General features: G+C 45.1%; 1 protein-coding gene across 2 annotated transcripts; it reads right to left on the bottom strand.

Moving 5' to 3' along the window:
- Window positions 1-3,363: 3,363 nt before the first annotated feature.
- Window positions 3,364-20,046, bottom strand: LOC140069332 (high affinity immunoglobulin gamma Fc receptor I-like). Of its 2 annotated transcripts, XM_072114894.1 has the most exons (10): window positions 19,824-20,046; window positions 18,522-18,542; window positions 17,808-18,062; window positions 15,662-15,922; window positions 14,228-14,524; window positions 10,938-10,979; window positions 10,556-10,687; window positions 9,084-9,155; window positions 7,801-7,878; window positions 3,365-4,615 (listed from the first exon to the last, which is right to left on the bottom strand). In XM_072114894.1, the coding sequence occupies exons 1-9, from the start codon at window positions 19,996-19,998 to the stop codon at window positions 7,808-7,810; spliced, it is 1,326 nt and encodes a 441-aa protein (XP_071970995.1). In that variant the 5' UTR covers window positions 19,999-20,046; the 3' UTR covers window positions 3,365-4,615; window positions 7,801-7,807. The 2 variants fall into 2 exon arrangements, with proteins under 2 accessions (XP_071970996.1, XP_071970995.1); XM_072114895.1 differs by lacking the exon at window positions 10,938-10,979 and having other exon boundaries at window positions 3,364-4,615.
- Window positions 20,047-20,596: the final 550 nt, after the last annotated feature.

Raw genomic sequence — 20,596 nt, 5'->3', positions numbered from 1 at the left:
GTACAGTACATACAGGATGTATATGGTGACAGCCTGGTAGCTTCCATCACATGGAGGAGCAGGGAACATGCACAGCACATACAGGATGTATATGGTGACAGCCTGGCAGCTTCCATCACATGGAGGAGCAGGGGACATGTACAGTACATACAGGATGTATATGGTGACAACCTGGCAGCTTCCATCACATAGAGGAGCAGGGGACATGTACAGTACATACAGAATGTATATGGTGACAGCCTGGCAGCTTCCATCACATGGAGGAGCAGGGGACATGTACAGTACATACAGAATGTATATGGTGACAGCCTGGCAGCTTCCATCACATGGAGGAGCAGAGGACAGAGCTGATACTGCCGATGACAAAGTAAGGGAAGGGGGCAGCATGAAGAGCAGAGACGGACAGAGAAACTCTGTAGAATCACAGACTGGGATGGAGGGACTGATAGTGAACATGGAGATCTTGTACCTCACTATTCTGTGCAGGAGACATCTGCATACACATCCAGCTCTGCTGCATTCACTGTTACATAACCTCCTCCCCTGTGTGCAGGGAGCAGCAGCTCATCTCCTCCCATGAATCAGTAGTTTGTTTATACTTTGCTTCTCTGGTGGATTCCAGGGCTTATGGAGCAGCACATGGAGAGGAGGTAGCCATTGCAGAACTGAGGTAATCTGAGGGGGGATAGCAAGGAAACTACTGCATATAGGTAATAAAGATAAAAGGCAAAGTTGTTTTACATCCCAAGAACTATTGATTTGTGGAAAACAAAAATCCTTTACAGTTACTCTTTAAGAGGAAATGATGTAGACAAATTTCCAAATGGTCATAAAAACTTAGACTGGTAAGAGAATTTTCACATGGCACAGATCTGCCTGGAGGAAAATAGTCAACTTTTTGTTTTTTTGTGACACAATTTTTTTAAATTGATGCCTCGTGTCCATAGCTTGGTTTGGTGATCCGATACCCACATAGAACACTTATTAAACTGTGTATATTTGTTAACCCTTGCATTTTCTTCCTGTTTTTGTTTTCAGCTATTAAACCAATAAAAAAATTTGGTTACGCTTTTAGGCTGGGTTCACAATTTTTTTTGTTAGTATCTGCCCAGCGTATACATTGGAAGAGCTCCAGATGTATACCTTGTGCTTAGCCATTGACTTATTGGGGCTCATTTACTAAGGGTCTCGCTGCTAACTTTCGCCGGACTATGCACATTTTTTCGGGGACTGCTCGGCATCCACAGGTATTGAACAAGAGTCTGCGCTGGGATTGTGTCGCATGTGACCCTTTTTGTGGCGCAGGGGCACTGGCTTCCATGTGACCGCATCGAGCACTATACAGTGACGGGCAGGAGCTTCCTGTCCGGACGGGCCGCATGTGGCCCGCGGGCTGTAGTTTGGGGACCCCTGCCATAAATGGTCACCATTGGATAACCAGATGGACCTACACAAGGAAGTCAATCAAATTATTTTTATTTGCAAAAACTATATATTCACATAGGGGCTTATTTACTAAGGGTGCGCGTCCACACTTTTTTTGGATTTTCCAACGTTTTCGGGTTTTGCATGGCTGTGACAGGTATTTAGTAGGGGATTGCGTTGCATGCGATGAATTTTTGGGGCAGCTGCGATGGGTTCCATGTGATAGAAATCGGGAGGGGGGGGGGGGGGCAGCCCGTCGGATGATCCTACTGATTCGGACTGAGAGCGGGATTTAACATTCAAATTGTGTTGCAAGACAATGCACTTACATGCACCAGGAAGAAGAAGGTGAACTCCGGGGGACCTGAGCGGGGAAGCGACACAAGCAGGATATCAGGGGCACAATCTCAGTGAATCGCGGCACAGGACATTATACACGGACAATGCAATTTCGGTGAACTCTTCCGGACGGGTAAGTAAATGTGCCCCATTATATATTCCAGCACTCGCATTGTCTTCTTAAAAGAAGTAAATTTATTTCGTAGTATTATAAACGCAAGGTCACATCTTGCATGACCACCAACACACGATCTACGCGTTTCGGACTGTAGTGTTTAGTCCTTAGCCATGGTCTCCGTGTTACTACCAACAAACCACTTGAAAACCGGTTGTATCACCACCCAGGTAATTAGCACATGCGCAAACAGGCAGCTTGCGACTTTTTTCGTTTTGCACCGCATTTAAGTGGCATTTGGGCCCAGGCGATCGGATTTTGCATGCGACACAAATCTAGGGGGTTGGGGCGCTCCGACGGACAACCCGACTGATTCGGACTAAGCACGGGATTTAAAATTCTAATTGTGTCGCAAAACATGCACTTACATAAACCGGGAAGAAGAAGGTGAACTCCGGGGACCTTGGCGGGGAATCGACAAATGCAGGATCTCGGGTGTACGATCTTGAAGAATTGCGCCGGACTTCATCCTCGTCGGACAACGCACCTCGGGGATTGTGACAAGACCAGGTAAGTAAATGTGCCCCATAGTATCAGTTTTACCATTTAAACCTAGTGGCATCCTGGTATTAGAATTCAGAATATCTCGCGGTTGCGCAGTTTCTGAATCTTGTTGCCTCCTCTAGTTGGGGGTTACGGGTGGATCATAGGGGCATAGGGGGGGGGGGGCGCCCGGGGCACGAGCCCCTGGGCCCCCACCACTTCGCCTTTAAAAGATTTCACTTATGTCTCCCTTTTAGAAATAAATTCTTATCATTACTATTATCCTCGTATTTGAGAGTCGGCGAATATCCCACGTAATTAGCGCCACAATTTCTGCCTTCACTTTTTCCTACTTACATTTACATTGATCCTGAACGCTGACTGCAGAGAGAACAGCAGTGTGGGGGACACACCCACAAAACATCAGCTACAATCCTGGAATATAGATCCTTACATCACAGTCCTGCTGCTACTAACAATGTAAACAAAGATATGATTACACAATCACCAGGGACAGCACCCAACACTGCTGAATTTCACAGTTCTGCTACTGATAACCCACAGAAAGTTATGATTACACATGTCTCCAGGGACAGCACCCAATACTGTCTGCTGAGAGCACAACAGTGTGAGGACATGCCCCCGGTCCAGCTACAATATAGAATATATATTTCACAGTACTGCTGTTACTGATAACAAACAGAAAAAGTTATGATTACACATCTCTCCAGAGACAACACCTAAGGGTTTCGTTGTGAGGTCCTCCCCCTCTTCAAGCCGGAGTTCTCCCCGAGGAACCTGGTGCTGGTAGCTGCGAAGGGCGTCCGTCATCTCCCCGACATCCTGGACGAGATCTCATCCCACCGATCCAGGGAAGGATCAGAGGAGCCGTAGAGAACAGAGAACACTTGTGTTTTTAAAGATTTTATTTATAGAAATATTACATTTTTACATGAAAATATATTTGCGCTGCGGGGTTTTTTTTTTTTTTTTTTAATTTTAGCTGCAATTACAGGTTAATTCTTGAGATTTCAAGTGAAACACGACCCAGGTCCACATCTCCGGACTACTTACATTATGGACAGAAGTGCCTGGGGTCACGTAAAGGGGGACAAATTTTTGTCTCCAGTTTTAGCCCAGTAAACTACCACATCCCCCTCAAGTCGGGTATAAAATTTCCTTTCTAGATTTCCCTCTATGTGTAATTTCACCTGTTTACCTAAAAAAAAGGACCAGAGAAGAGTCATATTCTGTCTGAGATGAGTCAAGTTAGAAGAGTGTCATCTTCAGTTCTATAGCACCATGGTGCTGGTGTCATATTAAAGATATAGAATCTTTTGGGTCGCTTGTGGTTTTTCTCATGCTGGTGGTTCTCTACGCTTCAGAATCAGACAGTTACAGCCAGTTAAATACAATGTTGGGAATGTGAGCTGCGGGAAAAGATCAAATTCCCACCTATTTCTATATCTGCCTGTGTTTCTGGTTCTGTAGCCTGATGAGGAGATTCTTATCTTTAGTATGACACCAGTACTATGATTTTAGGCGCTATAGAACAGAATCTAGAGGCATCTGAAGTTACTCTCCCCCTGTAGCCTCTAAGCTTGACTCATTTAAGAGAAATCTGGCTCTTCTCTGCTCATTGGCAAAGAGGTTATTTATAAGTAAAAGGATGAGGTTTTACATAAAAGAGGGAATTCTAGAAAGGACGTTTCATACCCGACCTAAGAGGACTAGTAGATTATTCATGTAAAATCTAGTGACAGGTTCCCTTTAAGCTACAGAGAAATATATCACCTATACAGGGAAACACTGTCAATCAAGGATGAATAAGAGGAGCTGAGCGGTGAAACTTGGCTAGAGATGGGGTGCACTGGGCTCTATGACCACGCCCACAGTGCACTGAAATACTAATTTGCATGTAGAGATAAGGACTTCTCAGCACTCACACGTCAGGTAATGCTTTACACCTATAAGACCTTATGTATAGTTTATACATGACCAGATCCATTTAATGTAACAACAAGAGTAGAGAGGGTGTGTCCCGCGTAGAGAGGGTGTGTCCCGCGTAGAGAGGGTGTGTCCTGCGTTGAAGGTGTGTGCCCCGCGTAGAGAGGGTGTGTCCCGCATAGAGAAGGTGTGTCCCCGGTGTCTTGATTTATCATGGATACAGTCAGTGAGGCGAGTGGCCGCAGTCTGTTGCAGGCATCATGGGAAAAGATCATCATATGGAAGAAAAAAAATAGGAAAATGTTAGTATGCCAATGGAGAGAGCATAACATTTTTTTTAAAGGTTAGTTCTGTTCTTATATTGTGGTTTAAAGGGAACCCGTCATCAGGTTTTCACCGTCACACATAATGACTATATACTTGCTATAAGACTTACAGAGGCACACCTCAGCTCCCCTCTACCTCGGGAATAAGAGAGACGTTGGTTCTGGGACTTGCTGAAGTGAATTCCTAAAGGAGGGGTGGATGTGGTAGCTGATTGCTCTTCAGTGAGGCACACACAGCCAGCATCCCTCTAATTTATGAGGGAGGGGGGAATGAGGGAGCTGATTGCTCTTCAGTGAGACACACACAGCCAATGTATCTCTAATATATGAGGGAGCTGATTTCTCTTTAGTGAGGCACACACAGTCAGCATCTCTCTAATTTATGAGAAAAGGGAAATGAGGGAGCTGATTGCTCTTCAGTGAGACACACACAGCCAATGTATCTCTAATATATGAGGGAGCAGATTTCTCTTTAGTGAGGCACACACAGTCAGCATCTCTCTAATTTATGAGAAAAGGGAAATGAGGGAGCTGATTCCTCTTCATCGAGACACACACAGCCAATGTATCTCTAATATATGAGGGAGCTGATTTCTCTTTAGTGAGGCACACACAGTCAGCATCTCTCTAATTTATGAGAAAAGGGAAATGAGGGAGCTGATTGCTCTTCAGTGAGACACACACAGCCAATGTATCTCTAATATACGAGGGAGCTGATTTCTCTTTAGTGAGGCACACACAGTCAGCATCTCTCTATTTTATGAGAAAAGGGAAATGAGGGAGCTGATTGCTCTTCAGTGAGACACACACAGCCAATGTATCTCTAATATACGAGGGAGCTGATTTCTCTTTAGTGAGGCACACACAGTCAGCATCTCTCTAATTTATGAGAAATGGGAAATGAGGGAGCTGATTGCTCTTCAGTGAGACACACACAGCCAATGTATCTTTAATATATGAGGGAGCTGATTTCTCTTTAGTGAGGCACACACAGTCAGCCTCTCTCTAATTTATGAGAAAAGGGAAATGAGGGAGCTGATTGCTCTTCAGTGAGACACACACAGCCAATGTATCTCTAAAATATGAGGGAGCTGATTTCTCTTTAGTGAGGCACACACAGTCAGCATCTCTCTAATTTATGAGAAAAGGGAAATGAGGGAGCTGATTGCTCTTCAGTGAGACACACATAGCCAATGTATCTCTAAAATATGAGGGAGCTGATTTCTCTTTAGTGAGGCACACACAGTCAGCATCTCTCTAATTTATGAGAAAAGGGAAATGAGGGAGCTGATTGCTCTTCAGTGAGACACACATAGCCAATGTATCTCTAATATATGAGGGAGCTGATTTCTCTTTAGTGAGGCACACACAGTCAGCATCTCTCTAATTTATGAGAAAAGGGAAATGAGGGAGCTGATTGCTCTTCAGTGAGACACACACAGCCAATGTATCTCTAAAATATGAGGGAGCTGATTTCTCTTTAGTGAGGCACACACAGTCAGCATCTCTCTAATTTATGAGAAAAGGGAAATGAGGGAGCTGATTGCTCTTCAGTGAGACACACACAGCCAATGTATCTCTAATATATGAGGGAGCTGATTTCTCTTTAGTGAGGCACACACAGTCAGCATCTCTCTATTTTATGAGGGAGGGGGGAATGTTGTAGCTGATTTCTCTTTAGTGAGACACACACATTCAGCATCTCTCTAATTTATGAGGAAGGGGGGAATGAGGGAGCTAAGCCTAAGTCACATAGTGGCATGCCCATGTGACCCAGTGAATCTCCTGACAAGGTGGCAGCAATTTAAAAAATATATATATTTTAGCTGGATCTGAGCTTAGGAAGTTTTTTTACAAAAAGCATGTGACACATCAATAAAGTCTTCTGTTGGTGAAAACTTGATGACAGGTTCCCTTTAAAGGTAGTGGTGTAATGGTTGGAACAACATGTAACATATATGATAAGATCAGAAAACTTAAAGGAAATGTTCCATCAAAATCCATCCTGATAAACCAGGGACATTACTCAGAGATCCAGGCACCGGGACTGTGGGGATCTTCTTAGTTATCCATGGCCTCCTTACTTCCAAAATCAACTTTTATAATTATACTAATGATCCTGAAGAGCCCTGGAGGCTTCTATATATTGAGTCATCAGCCCTCTCGAAGTCACCGACTCTTATAATGGGCTGTAGGCAGTGCCAGGCGGCACCGAAGCGTGAACTATTTAATTTCCGGAAGAGTCTTGGGGTGCTATGCTAATTAGCATATTTTAAAAACTCTAATTTTAACCAAAATAGCCGATTCTAAGGTATAACAAAAGTAGATAACTGGAAAAGGGCCTGAGACAGGGAGGTGAGTGACATCTAGCCTCAGGTAATCTCATGGTAGATGCCCTCTAAGGCCTGAAAAGACAACATACCAGCTGCTCCCTTCATTACTTTCTTCTCCTGTGTCCTTTAGTTTCTGACTTTTTTTAGGGAAGCGCTTCCTGTATGTCAGAGACACACCCTCTCTACTAGGGACACACCTTCTCTGCTCAGACACACCCTCTCTGCCCGGGACACACCCTCTCCACCCAGGGCACACCCTCTATGCTCGTAACACACCCTCTATATGCGGGACACACCCTTTCTAAGCTGGACACACCCCCTCTATCCTTGACACACCCTCTCTACTCTTGACACACCCTCTCTACCTTTGACACACCCTTTCTATGCAGGACACACCCTCTCTACCCGGGAGACACACCCCCTCTACCTGGGAGACACGCCCTCTCTATCTGGGAGACAAACCCTCTCTATCCGGGACACACCCTCTCTACGCGGGAAAACACCCTCTCTACGTAAGAAAACAACCTCTCTACGCGGGACACACTCAGTCTACGTGGGACACATACCCTCTCTACTCAGGACACACCCTCTCTATTCAAGGGTGTGTCTGTGACAGAAAGCTTCCCTATTTTTAGGAGACACCCAATGTAGTGACACCCAATGTAGTGAGGTGATGACATAATGGAGGGAGCCTTGTATTTGACTATTTGGGTGACTATTGGTATTGTAGGTTCACTTTAAGGGACAGTTACCTTGTAGAAATATTACTTACCTGTAGGTTAACACAGGATGAAATCTTTTTTGGTCCCCAGGTCGTTCTGATGTGGATAATTTGGGGGCAGTGAAGAGTCTGGGAGAGACACAACCGTCATTGTCCTGTTTCAATTTCTACAATTTCTAAATCACAGAGCTCCTCCAGTAACCCCGCTGCTCTCTGCTGCTTGTGACCCTCTTTAGATATTTTCACTAATTTTCACTTTAAAATATCTGCTCAATTCCATCATTCTAGCAAGACAAACAGTAGATAACTGAGGTGAAAGCTCTAGGCAGAGGGGAGGAGGAACAGTGAGTCACAGCAGCTAGGTCTCCACCTCATATCTCAGAATGTAGATCAGTGAGGTGTCAGATTACATGGCAGCTCTAGGCAGAGGGGAGGAGGAGCAGTGAGTCACAGCAGCTGGGTCTCCACCTCTTATCTCAGGATGTAGATCAGTGAGGTGTCAGATTACATGGCAGCTCTAGGCAGAGGGGAGGAGGAACAGTGAGTCACAGCAGCCAGGTCTCCACCTCATATCTCAGGATGTAGATCAGTGAGGTGTCAGATTACATGGCAGCTCTAGGCAGAGGGGAGGAGGAGCAGTGAGTCACAGCAGCTAGGTCTCCACCTCATATCTCAGGAAGTAGATCAGTCAGGTGTCAGATTACATGGCAGCTCTAGGCAGAGGGGAGGAGGAGCAGTGAGTCGCAGCATCTAGGTCTCCACCTCTTATCTCAGGATGTAGATCAGTGAGGTGTCAGATTACATGGCAGCTCTAGGCAGAGGGGAGGAGGAGCAGTGAGTCACAGCAGCTAGGTCTCCACCTCATATCTCAGGATGTAGATCACTGAGGTGTTGGATTTAATGGCAGCTCTAGGCAGAGGGGAGGTGGAACAGTGAGTCACAGCAGCTAGGTCTCCACCACCAGCTCCGAATGAAGAGCACAAAAAGTTGCACGTTTTCTGAAAGGCGCTGTACACTTTTTAATCTTTTTGTTAAATAGTTTCTCCTTTGGATACAGCTCCCCTTCGCCTATGAAGAAGTGAGTTGTAGATTGGAAGCCAATGGCTCCCTTGTACTGTAGGCACATATGGAGTCTCTTCTCTCATTTCGATTTTTTTGTATAAATTGTTTTTTTTTTTAATTTCCGCCTAGATTCTTACACTTAAAGTTCTTTTCCTGTCCTACTAAAAAAATAGAAAACCATCCAGTGCGCAGGGAGGACAAATCACCCTTTAAAACCCCATTTAGACCCCAGTTAAGATGAAAATTGAGTAACACTTTGACCTTTCACTTACTTTGCCATTTGATCTCCACGTCCGGATCTGTGTAAATATTCTGCATTTCGGTATCGGGATCTCCGCATGCGACTATTAGGACAGGAGAGAATAGTAAACATAGAAGAACAGGGACAAGAACAGTGAAGCCTAGAAGAATGGAAAGCTACAATTTTTAACTTTACCTAGTTAAAAAGTAACAAGTAGTAACTTGAGTAAATACTCTGCTGTTAGATAAGAGGCCGCTGTGTGATCCACTGATTGTTCAGGTTGTGGTAGCAGATGGTGCAGCTGAGCATGTACACGGTCTGCACTGCTATGTTGGTGAAGTTAGTGTCCCAGCTGATCCTGTTTGCTGGATTGGCAATAGATCAGGATGTCCTACACCTATTGCTGAGCTGCTAATGTTCCTTGTATCACTACTAGGGGTGAACAATCATCCAATGTTGTGGCTCTCCATACCATCACACTAGTAGGGGGCAGTATGTCCTCCTATCACTACAATCAGTAACTAACTGTCCCATACCATGGCTCCCCATATCATCACACCAGCAGGGGGCAGTGTCCTCCTATAACTACTAGGGGTGACTGTCCTATGTCATGGCTCCCCACATCATCACACCAGCAGGGGGCAGTGTCCTCCTATAACTACTAGGGGTGACTGTCCTATGCCATGGCTCCCCATATCATCACACCAGCAGGGGGCAGTGTCCTCCTATAACTACTAGGGGTGACTGTCCTATGCCATGGCTCCCCACATCATCACACCAGCAGGGGGCAGTGTCCTCCTATCACTACTAGGGGTGACTGTCCTATACCATGGCTCCCCACATTTTCACACCAGCAGGGGGCGGTGCGTCCTCCGATCACTACTAGGGGTGACTGTCCTATGCCATAGTCCTGTACTATGGTTCACACCAGCAGGGGGCAGTGTGTCCTCCTATCACTGCTAGTGCTGACTGTCCTATGCCATGGCCCATATATCATCACAGAAGCAGGGGGCAGTGTGTCCTCCTATCACTACTAGGAGTGACTATCCTATACCATGGCTCACCATATCACACCAACAGGGGGCAGTGAGTCCTATCACTACTAGGGGTGACTGCCCTATACAATGGCTCTCCACATCATCACACCAGCCGGGGGCAGTGTCCTCCTATCACTACTAGGGGTGACTGCCCTATACCATGGCTCTCCACATCATCACACCAGCAGGGGGCAGTGTGTCCTTTCATCACATCTAGGGGTGACTGTCCTATACCATGGACCCCACATCATCACACCAGCAGGGGGCAGTGTGTCCTCCTTTTACTCCTAGGGGTGACTGACTGTCCTACCCTGAGGCCTCCATACTCCAACTCAACTTCGGGCGATGGATCTAGTACAGCCGATATGCACTGGGTAATTTTTATCGCCATGAAATTTTAGCAAAGTAAGCCAAACTACTTTTGGGGTTTTTTGTGTGTGTGTGTGGGGGGGTTAGTACCCATTACCTCGGGTTGGCTGGTGGTGGTTACCAGGCAGGACGTGTCTTTTTCTGTACAGGATGACCACGATGGTGACGATGAGCGCCAGGACTAAGACCAGGGACGTCACCGAAACGATTGTGATAAAGTGACTCGACCCTTTAAGAAAAAACAGCAACAGAAAAATAGTCACAATAAATGACTAAAACCTCCGAACTCTACGCGAATATCCACAATTATCCAACCGATTGACAAGAACCTTTATCCAATCCCAACTTCCCTAGACTGGAAGATGATCCCAATTAATGCCGCCACCAATCCAGGAGCGTTGGCTTAGCCTGAGGATGGACCATCAATAATCCTGGCCACCGCCTTTAATTCATGGTTTTAGGGAAATAAGAAAAATCACCTGGTGTAGATGTTACTTCTGTCCCCGAATTATTAAAGAGCTCTACAAGAGAGAGAAAATTACCAGAGGGATTTACAGGGAATAATATTAAGTGTCTGTAAATTTAGAAAAATTCCGTTGACAAATATAATTTTGGAATCAGAAGATCACATGGGTGGAGTCTAAGCCAATCATCTGTTTATTATACATCAAAGCAAGTCCTGGGGGGCAAGGGGTCTGGATTGTAATTTCTACCTGGCATTGGCTCCTGTGCCACTGCTGTGTGCGGCTCAGGAGCAGGCGCCATGTGATGATGTCATCACTCCTTCTGTCTTCAGAGCCACACACAGCAGCGGCAGAGGATTGCTGTGAGTATTAGGCTCATTTTGTATTTCAATTTTCTAGAAACATGGTTGAAGGTGGACAAGATAGAGAGGAATCATGGTGGGCAACACCTTGAGGGGATTTTAAATTTAGGGGCCATATTGGGGGGGATTTAAGTGGATGGTCACAGGAGAGAGGCGGGAAAGGTGCTGGAAATGTAATTATTCCATAAGGTGGTCACATCTCAGGTCGTGGGTACACCCATGCTACGCTCCGGCCCCCAGCTCCCCCCCCCCCACACTTCCTTACCTATCCTGGCTCCTGCTCCAGATCCGGCAGCCACCTAGGGCGCATGAAGATTTAAAGGGCCAGCACACCGCTAATTGGTGCTGGCCATTTCCTGGAATTTTATAAAAGCCCGCCACTTCCTGCATTTCCCGCCGGATCTTTGTGCTTCATGCCTGAGAGAAAGCTTGTTGCAATTGCCTTGTGCCTGTCTGCTGATTTCCCATTGTGACCCCGATTCCGATCCCGACTTTGACTCCGCGCTGTGTGTCCTGACCTCTTGCCTGTTCCCGACCACAATTCTGCCTCACGACTTTGTACCACGCCTTGGCTACCACCGCAAGCAAAGTCGCGCTTGTTGCCCGACCTGGTGGTACGCCGCAGCAAGTCCAACCCGCTTTGTGGTGGGCTCTGGTGTAAACCAGGTGCCTCTTAGATTCCGCTCCCAGGTGTCGGCTTACGCCATCATCCGCGGTGCTACAGAGGATCCATTACCTCAGATCCTGACAAGTAATATATTGGGGCACATTTACTTACCCGGCCCATTCGCGATCCAGCGGCGCATTCTCTGCACAGGATTCGGGTCCGGCTGGGTTTTATTAAGGTAGTTCCTCCGCCATCCACCAGGTGGCGCTGCTGCGCTGAAAATCATCTGAACGCGCCGGAATGCACCACCTCGGACCAGGTGAAGGTAAGCGCTTCCCGAGCGACACTTTTTTGTTTTTTAAATGCGGCGGTTTTTCCGAATACGTCGGCTTTTCGTTCGGCCACGCCCCCCGATTTCCGTCGCATGCATGCCGGCGCCGATGCGCCACAATCCGATCGCGTGCGCCAAAATCCCGGGGCAATTCATGTACAATCGGCGCAAATCGGAAATATTTGGGTAACACGTCGGGAAAACGCGAATCGGGTCCTTAGTAAATGACCCCCATTGTCTAGGCCTTCCATGGGATTATGCGTGGGGGCTACTTTGAGATATTGGGGCAGATTTACTTAGCCAGCCCATTCGCGATCCAGCGGTACGTTGTCTGCGCTGGATTCAGGTCTTCCGGCGATTCACTAAGGCAGTTCCACCAACGTCCACCAGGTGTCGCTGCTGTGCTGAAGTCCGCCGAGGCCCGCCGGAGTGCACCATCCTTTACTTGGTTTTTTTAAATGCATTTTTTTTTTAAATGCTGCGGTTTTTCCGAATCCATCGGGTTTTCGTTCGGCCACACCCCCTATTTCCATCGCGTGCATGCCGGCGCCGATGCGCCACAATCCAATCGCGTGCGCCAAAAACCCGGGGCAATACAGGGAAAATCGTCGCAAATCGGAAATATTCGGGTAACACGTCGGGAAAGCGTGAATCTGGCCCTTAGTAAATGACCCCCATTATACTGTGTGGGGATAGGACTTTTGTCCCTCTTTCGGTGTCTATAAAGTTGGGGGATGTGCCGGCAGGTATGTTGGGAAAATGTAAAAAGAAAAACAAACAAAAACTACATTTTTTACCTATTAGGATTATACTTGTATTACAAATTTTTACATCACTACAGCTGTATGAGGCTTGTTTTTTTATAGGATAACTTGAATTTTCCCCCCCGGATCTATTCGTATTTAGTTAAAAGTTACAAAGTTATCGGTTAACTTTTATTAACTCTTTACAGGACATTGGGAAATTGTAAATTTTGCGCCTTTAACGTTGGGTATTAACTAATGTGTTGACTTTCTTTCATAGGCCAACAGTGATATCAAATTTAGGGTTGTCTGTTTTTTTTTTTTAACTTCTTTTTGCTTTACTATTATTTCTATTTCGAGTTACAGGACAAATTGTTACAAAATTTGAAAGGGATTGTAAACAGAAACAGAATTTTTGGCCATTAATGTTTTATAAATTAATAAACTCCATTACCTGGCCAAACAGGTACAACAAGGATCGACAGAGGGATCCCTTTCTCCTTAGTGTTGGAACAGACGCGCACGGCAAAGTTTGGGTTCTAACAAAGTTCAGGGCTCAACTTCTGCCTTCATTAAGGCTACATTCACACCGCTCTCCCCCGCCCCTCTCCATAGGAATATATGGCGTACGGCACCGTATTCCGTAGAAAGATGGGATATGTCCTATCTTTCTACGGGGTATGGAACGATACGGTGCCGCATGTGTGCTGCACCGTACCGCTCCCATTGTGCGCTGTGAGTCCATAGCAATGTATAGGGGACATATATCGCCCGTATATGCGTCGGCGGTATATACGTCCCCCATACGTTCGTGTGCATTAAGGGGTAGCCTAAGGGTGTTAAATCAGTCATCACTGCTTGCAGAGTCACCAGCAACAGTGAAATTGCTGAAGGAGCCGCCATTTTTGGAAGATCGTCGTTCCCTGATTACGCAGGAGGAGCATGTGTTACTGGTTTCGGTATGAGTTTGGTACCCAAACCAAGACCCGAACAGAATCTTAAAATTTGGGTTCGGGCCAAACTCAACCAGACCTGTATTTCAAAGGGTCCACTCGTCACTACTGAGATGCAATTGTTTGCGTTGAACTGCGTATACAAATAGTTAAAATAGGAGTAAAAATGGAAAGAACGGGAAAATTGTGAGTACAAATTGACAATTGGGCAACTTGTAAAATGTAATTTCTATCCCGAAGATCTCCTATCAGATCTCCTGCCCACTTGGCGTTGTGTTCTGCATGTGATGCTATATTTTATGCACTCACCAGAGTCCCCACGCTGCTCCACGTGTAGGGTTATTGCTGCGCTCATCTTCTTCAGTCTGTAATTCATTGCCGCAATTTCACACTTATAATCCCCGGAATTACTTTGTTTCATGTACGGAATCTCATATTTATTGGATAGGCTGAACTCCTGGATGTTCTCTCCATTGTGGTAAAAGGCAAACTGTAATTCGGTGCTCTGCCGGAGGGGACTGAGCCTCGCCTGACATGTTAGGGTCACACGGTCACCGCCTGCCGCTGAGTGTGAACTCGTTCTTAACGTCGGGAGTGGAATTAGTTCTGGTGGAGAAAGGTTGAGATTATGATCAGTAATGAGATTGCAAAATATGGATTGTTATAGGTACCTTCATCTATATGCATCTACCTCCTCCAACCTATGCATAGGATGCTAAGAATTTCTTGTAGACCCAAACCGATACTGATAACTTCCTGTTTTTGTGGTTTAAAGGTTACTTTTTTGGAAGTAAGCGGTTACATTATGAGATGATGCAAAATAAAAAAGTTGACAGTTTAGGAGTCAGTACAATTTTATTTAAAATGAATTTTTTTGATTTTTTCCAAAATAAATTTAAATGCATTTTGGGTCTTTTGAACCTTCAGATACAATGGGGCACATTTACTTACCCGTCCCATTGACGCCGCCGATCCTGAATGTCTGACGAGGATTTGGGTCTGCCGCGATTCACTAAGATTGTGCGTCCAATTTCCGCCATGTGTCGCTTCCCCCGCTGAGGTCCGCCGGAGTTCACCTTCTTCTTCCCGGTGCATGTAAGTGCATTGTCTTGAGACACAATTTTGAAAGTTAAATTCCGCATTTGGTCCGAATCAGTCGGGTTGTTCGACGGACCGACCCCCGATTTGTGTCGCATGAAAGCCGGTGCCGATGCGTCACAGTTTGATTGTGCGCGACAAAATCCTGGGGCAATTCAGGGCAAAACAGAAAAATTAGCTAAACCCCGAAGGAAATGCGTCCTACAGACCCTTAGTAAATGTGCCCCAATGTACTTAACTTGTTTTTACTCCCATGATCCAACTTCCGTGGGTTTTCCTGGTCTCTGTAGGTATTACCGTAATTGTCCCTGCTCAATCCTACCATAACAGAGACCAAGAGCCCCACTGGAGGTGCAGGGCTGGATCACCGTTTCAGGACTATGAATAGGGTGAAATAAATTATTAATGTGACAAGAGTCTCAGAGTCTTCTCTTAGGGTATGTTGGTAATTAAGAGTGGATAGTCAAAACTTGTTATCCTTAAGGTTATCCTTAAGATCTCTGTGGAGCCATCTGCAAAAATAGTCATGGGCGACGTCTGCAGCAGATAGCTCCATATGTAGGCTAGTGACCTAATATAGCAAAATAATAAAGCAAAATAATATTAAGGTTACATTTTTATTCTAAACCTTGGGCCATAATTTACCTTGAACGGAAATTGAGGTTTCGTCTGAGTGCTGGTAGTAGAGGAGGTGGTGGTTGACCTGCTTTGTGCACTTGTATTTGGAGTTGGACGTCATGTCGACCTTCTCGATAAGTAACTCGTCCTCCGGACCCCAGCTTTTTATGACTGCATCATTTCTGTAAAATATAGTCTGTCCTGCTGGATGTCCAGGGTAGTGGTGGCATCGCAAGGTGAGGTTGTCTCCTTCGTAGACATGTGGAGATGCCTGTAAGATGACGTAGCCTGAAAGGCAACATGAAAGGAGTTATCATAACATCCAATGCAGACTGAGAGCACATCAGAGGAGTCGTATACATCTTCCAATCACCTGACTGATGTAGACTGCACTTTGGCTACTACCACCTGTCTTGTGAATGGAGCTCAAATATCAGAGGTTGGTATATGTGAGAGTTATAGCCGAGTGGGCTTGCCGATTCCTAAGTAAGTTGAGCGGCTTCTCCTAGTGGTCACAAACAAAGCTTCAATCTTGTGAAGGACAGAAGACCCAGAGGCATCTACGGCATATCCCATCTATAAAGCAATACATTTAGAGATTGTTGTGCCCAGTTCAAGTGGTTTTCCTACAGATTTTACAATTTTGACTGTTGGGACCCCAGCGATTGGGTAGAAAGTCTCTCAAATGTTAATTCGATTGCTGGTAGACCAGCCCACTGGTGCGCCATGTAAAGAGGAACTTTCAGTCCCTCTTTTTTTGCAGAAACTGTAACAGTATGGCCCAACCCTTTTACATATGCAACACCCCTGCCAATGCAGAGGCAAGGTGGTTGTTGCGAATAGCGCCCTCTCCTTGTCAGGATCTATCTGAAGAGCCTGCTCAACTCATTCAGAAGCTACTGCTAGGAGGACTTAGTTTTTGCATCTTTAAGCTACTGCCTGGTAAGGCAAGAGATAAGCATGCCAAATTTTATTGTCCAATGATATTCTTTGTAATATTGTAAAGCAAGCTGGAAACTGATTGGAGAGGTGCTACCACCTGACCAAGGGAGTATATAAACCCATGGTGGGCTGGAGCACATAGTCTGCAGACTCAGTCAGAGTCAAACCTTATGCTGTGAGAGCAGAGACTCCATCTTGGAGCACATGTCAGAAAATCAAACAGAGGAAAGTGCAGCTCAAGAACCATAGGTGCCTCAGGGCACTGCCTAGCACCCAGGGCAAGTCAGGAGATTAAGACCAGAGAGCAGATGTCCATGATTCAGACTCGGCTCCATCTTTACCAGCCCAGCCTGAAGCTACTAAAAGGCTGCAAGCAATCTTCTAGTGGACCAGCTATCTCCACCAACCTTCCAGCTTGCTGAATCTGCTGCTACTGTTTGGCCGTTGCCTGCCGTTTGAAGTTGAATAAAGAACTGTAAGATTTGCACAACGTGCCTCCATGTAATCCCTGGATCAGGTTGCATCACCATCATGGACTCCCCATCCTCCATCATCCAGGGACTCCCATATACACCTCAGGCGTTGCCCCAGGGAGAACCGCTATAGCAGCCTCTCCCTCTATATTTCTTGCACACACCACCTGCTGGAGACTTGCCAGGCTGTAGGCCCATCCTTCGGTCCCAATACCGAGCACCGTGACCACAGCGTGCTCAAGGCCGCACAAGCCAGCCACTCCGGTATTCTGGGCCCAGGCTGTCTACAGCCACCAAAGAAAGACTAGGCATCGGTGGGGCATGTTGGAGATAGCATCGTATCTATCTGAAATTACATGTTGATTTACAGATGTTGTAAACTTGTACCCACCTTAATTGGTACCCACCAAATCAATAATTCACAAGTTTCCTCGACATGTATTTTTTTCCTTTCCGTATACCAGCTGTTTCCTATGATCCCCACATCATACATTGGAACTAAAGCCCGTCGTTGACCTCCTGACCTTTAGTGTCCATCCAGGCATTACTTCTAATAAAAGACGCCTACCGGGGCCTACAGCGAGATTGACTCTTGCTTGCTCTGACCATATTTGACTATTTTGTCTATGGTGTCTCTTGACCCTAGGCTGACATCACGTTTTTAAGAGGTGGCGACCTGTGATGTCACATAGATGACACCTTCGGAGTGGTCTACAGGATCCTCATCTATATGGGGAAAATATGATGGTACTACCCACCATGGTGGACATCTAGTCGGGTTGAGTCACTCCGATCTCCAGCACTTGTCTGGCATTGGTAGCCTCCGCTGTTGGACGTCTGAGCAGAAGATATTGTGAAGGTTTTCCCTGAGTGTATCCAGTAGCCATCTTTGAACCATTCATATGTTACATCTTCAGCAGAAGAGTCCGTGTCGCAGGTCAGATTGATGGATTCTCCCGTGAAGATTTTGTTCCAGTCTGGGTTGAATGACACCACGGGGCTGAGGACAGCTCCTGGAGATAGAACAGAGGAGACGGCCATGTTGTGGTCTTCAACTGGCATCTGAATATAATACTATGTTAGAATTGGTACCGGAAGATAAGAATATACTATGGTAATACTACATGGACTAATCTGGAGGAACTTCTTATGGACTCAAAACTCAGCCCAAAAACATAGAGCCATAAGAAAATGTTCTGGCACCAGGGAGTCTCCGTACAATTGACCTACATATGTGACATATTTGCACTTTTAACAAATAATCACATTTTAACAGGACACTGCGGCTTCTGTGTTCAATCCTGGTTTGCTGCTTATCTTTGTGTCTCTCAGGCCTGAATCACGGCCTCTGCCCGACATCACAGACAACAACCGAATTCCAGGATTCTGGGTACAAGGTTATATGTAACATGTCAGGAGAGAGTGCACAGCTCTGCTATTACATTACAGTATATAGGAAAATGTACACTTACCTACAATTTCTGTGGTCAGAACTGAAACAAGAAGAATAAAAATTGTTTATAGCCAATCTTATAAGAATATAACTACTATAATACTGCCCCCTATGTACACGAATATAACTACTATAATACTGCCCCCTATGTACACGAATATAACTACTATAATACTGCCCCCTATGTACAAGAATATAACTACTATAATACTGCCCCTATGTACAAGAATATAACTACTATAATACTGCCTCCTATGTACAAGAATATAACTACTATAATACTACCCCCTATATACAAGAATATAACTACTATAATACTGCCCCCTATGTACAAGAATATAGCTACTATAATACTGCCCCCTATGTACACGAATATAACTACTATAATACTGCCTCCTATGTACAAGAATATAACTACTATAATACTGCCCCCTATGTACAAGAATATAACTACTATAATACTGCCTCCTATGTACAAGAATATAACTACTATAATACTGCCCCCTATGTACAAGAATATAACTACTATAATACTGCCCCCTATGTACAAGAATATAACTACTATAATACTGCCCCCTATGTACAGGAATATAACTACTATAATGCTGCCCCTATGTACAGGAATATAACTACTATAATACTGCCCCCTATGTACAAGAATATAACTACTATAATACTGCCCCCTATGTACAGGAATATAACTACTATAATACTGCCTCCTATGTACAAGAATATAACTACTATAATACTGCCCCCTATGTACAAGAATATAACTACTATAATACTGCCCCCTATGTACAGGAATATAACTACTATAATACTGCCCCCTATGTACAGGAATATAACTACTATAATACTGCCCCCTATGTACAAGAATATAACTACTATAATACTGCCCCCTATGTACAGGAATATAACTACTATAATACTGCCCCCTATGTACAAGAATATAACTACTATAATACTGCCCCCTATGTACAAGAATATAACTACTATAATACTGCCCCCTATGTACAGGAATATAACTACTATAATACTGCCACCTGTGTACAAGAATATAACTACTATAATACTGCCACCTGTGTACAAGAATATAACTACTATAATACTGCCCCCTATTTACAGGAAAATAACTACTATAATACTGCCCCCTATGTACAAGAATATAACTACTATAATACTGCCCCCTATATACAAGAATATAACTACTATAATACTGCCCCTATGTACAAGAATATAACTACTATAATACTGCCCCCTATGTACAACAGTATAACTACCATAATACACTGTATTGGTAAGTAATTATGATTATACTTACTTATAAGGAGGAGCAGTGATGGCACATACATGGTGGCTGCTGCCGGTCTGTGTGTTGCTGCCATTATGGAGGTGGATCCAGTGTGTTGTACAGAGGTGGGGGGGTTGTTTGTGGACATGCAGTGGGGGCTGAGCGCTAGCAGAGCAGGATGACCTTGTGTCTGAGTTGGGAGCATAGTCCGTTTTGTGTATTTGGATGAAGCACAATCCTCCCCGGCATGTGATGAGCAGATCCCATCTGGAACTAGAGCAGCGGCTCACAAGAATTTAGTTTTTCTCAGAAAGTTTCCATGACGCGCTTCCTTTGGTATTTGGGAGTTTCTAAAATGTTTTTGCTCCTAAAAATGAATTTGATGTTTTTATTTTTTGTAATACTGCTTTTTTTTTTTTTTTTTGTATGCATCGGACCTATTATATTAGGAGGCTGCGGATTCCTGATAATTGTAGCTGAGGTTTGCGCCAACGGGCAGTTCTATGCCGAGTCTCGCCTTAGCCTCTGCCAGTACCTGGAACGCCCTTCGGCGGCTGCGCCTCATTCATACCTCTCTACGCCCACTTGGTGTGGAGTTTGTGTAATGGAGGAAATTGGTTCAATTCCTGGCCACATAACAGTGATTGCACCTAAAAAACTGGGGCCCTCATAAATTCCACCCAAAGGGGCACATTTACTTACCCGTCCAGAGGAGTTCACCCAATGTGCATTGTCTGACCGGAATGCACTGTGCCGTGATTCACTAAGATCGTGCACCCGATATCCTGCATGTGTCGCTTCCC

Source organism: Engystomops pustulosus, chromosome 7, assembly GCF_040894005.1.
Source record: "Engystomops pustulosus chromosome 7, aEngPut4.maternal, whole genome shotgun sequence".
NCBI lineage: Eukaryota > Metazoa > Chordata > Amphibia > Anura > Leptodactylidae > Engystomops > Engystomops pustulosus.
This window is presented reverse-complemented; position numbering and strand designations above follow the sequence as displayed.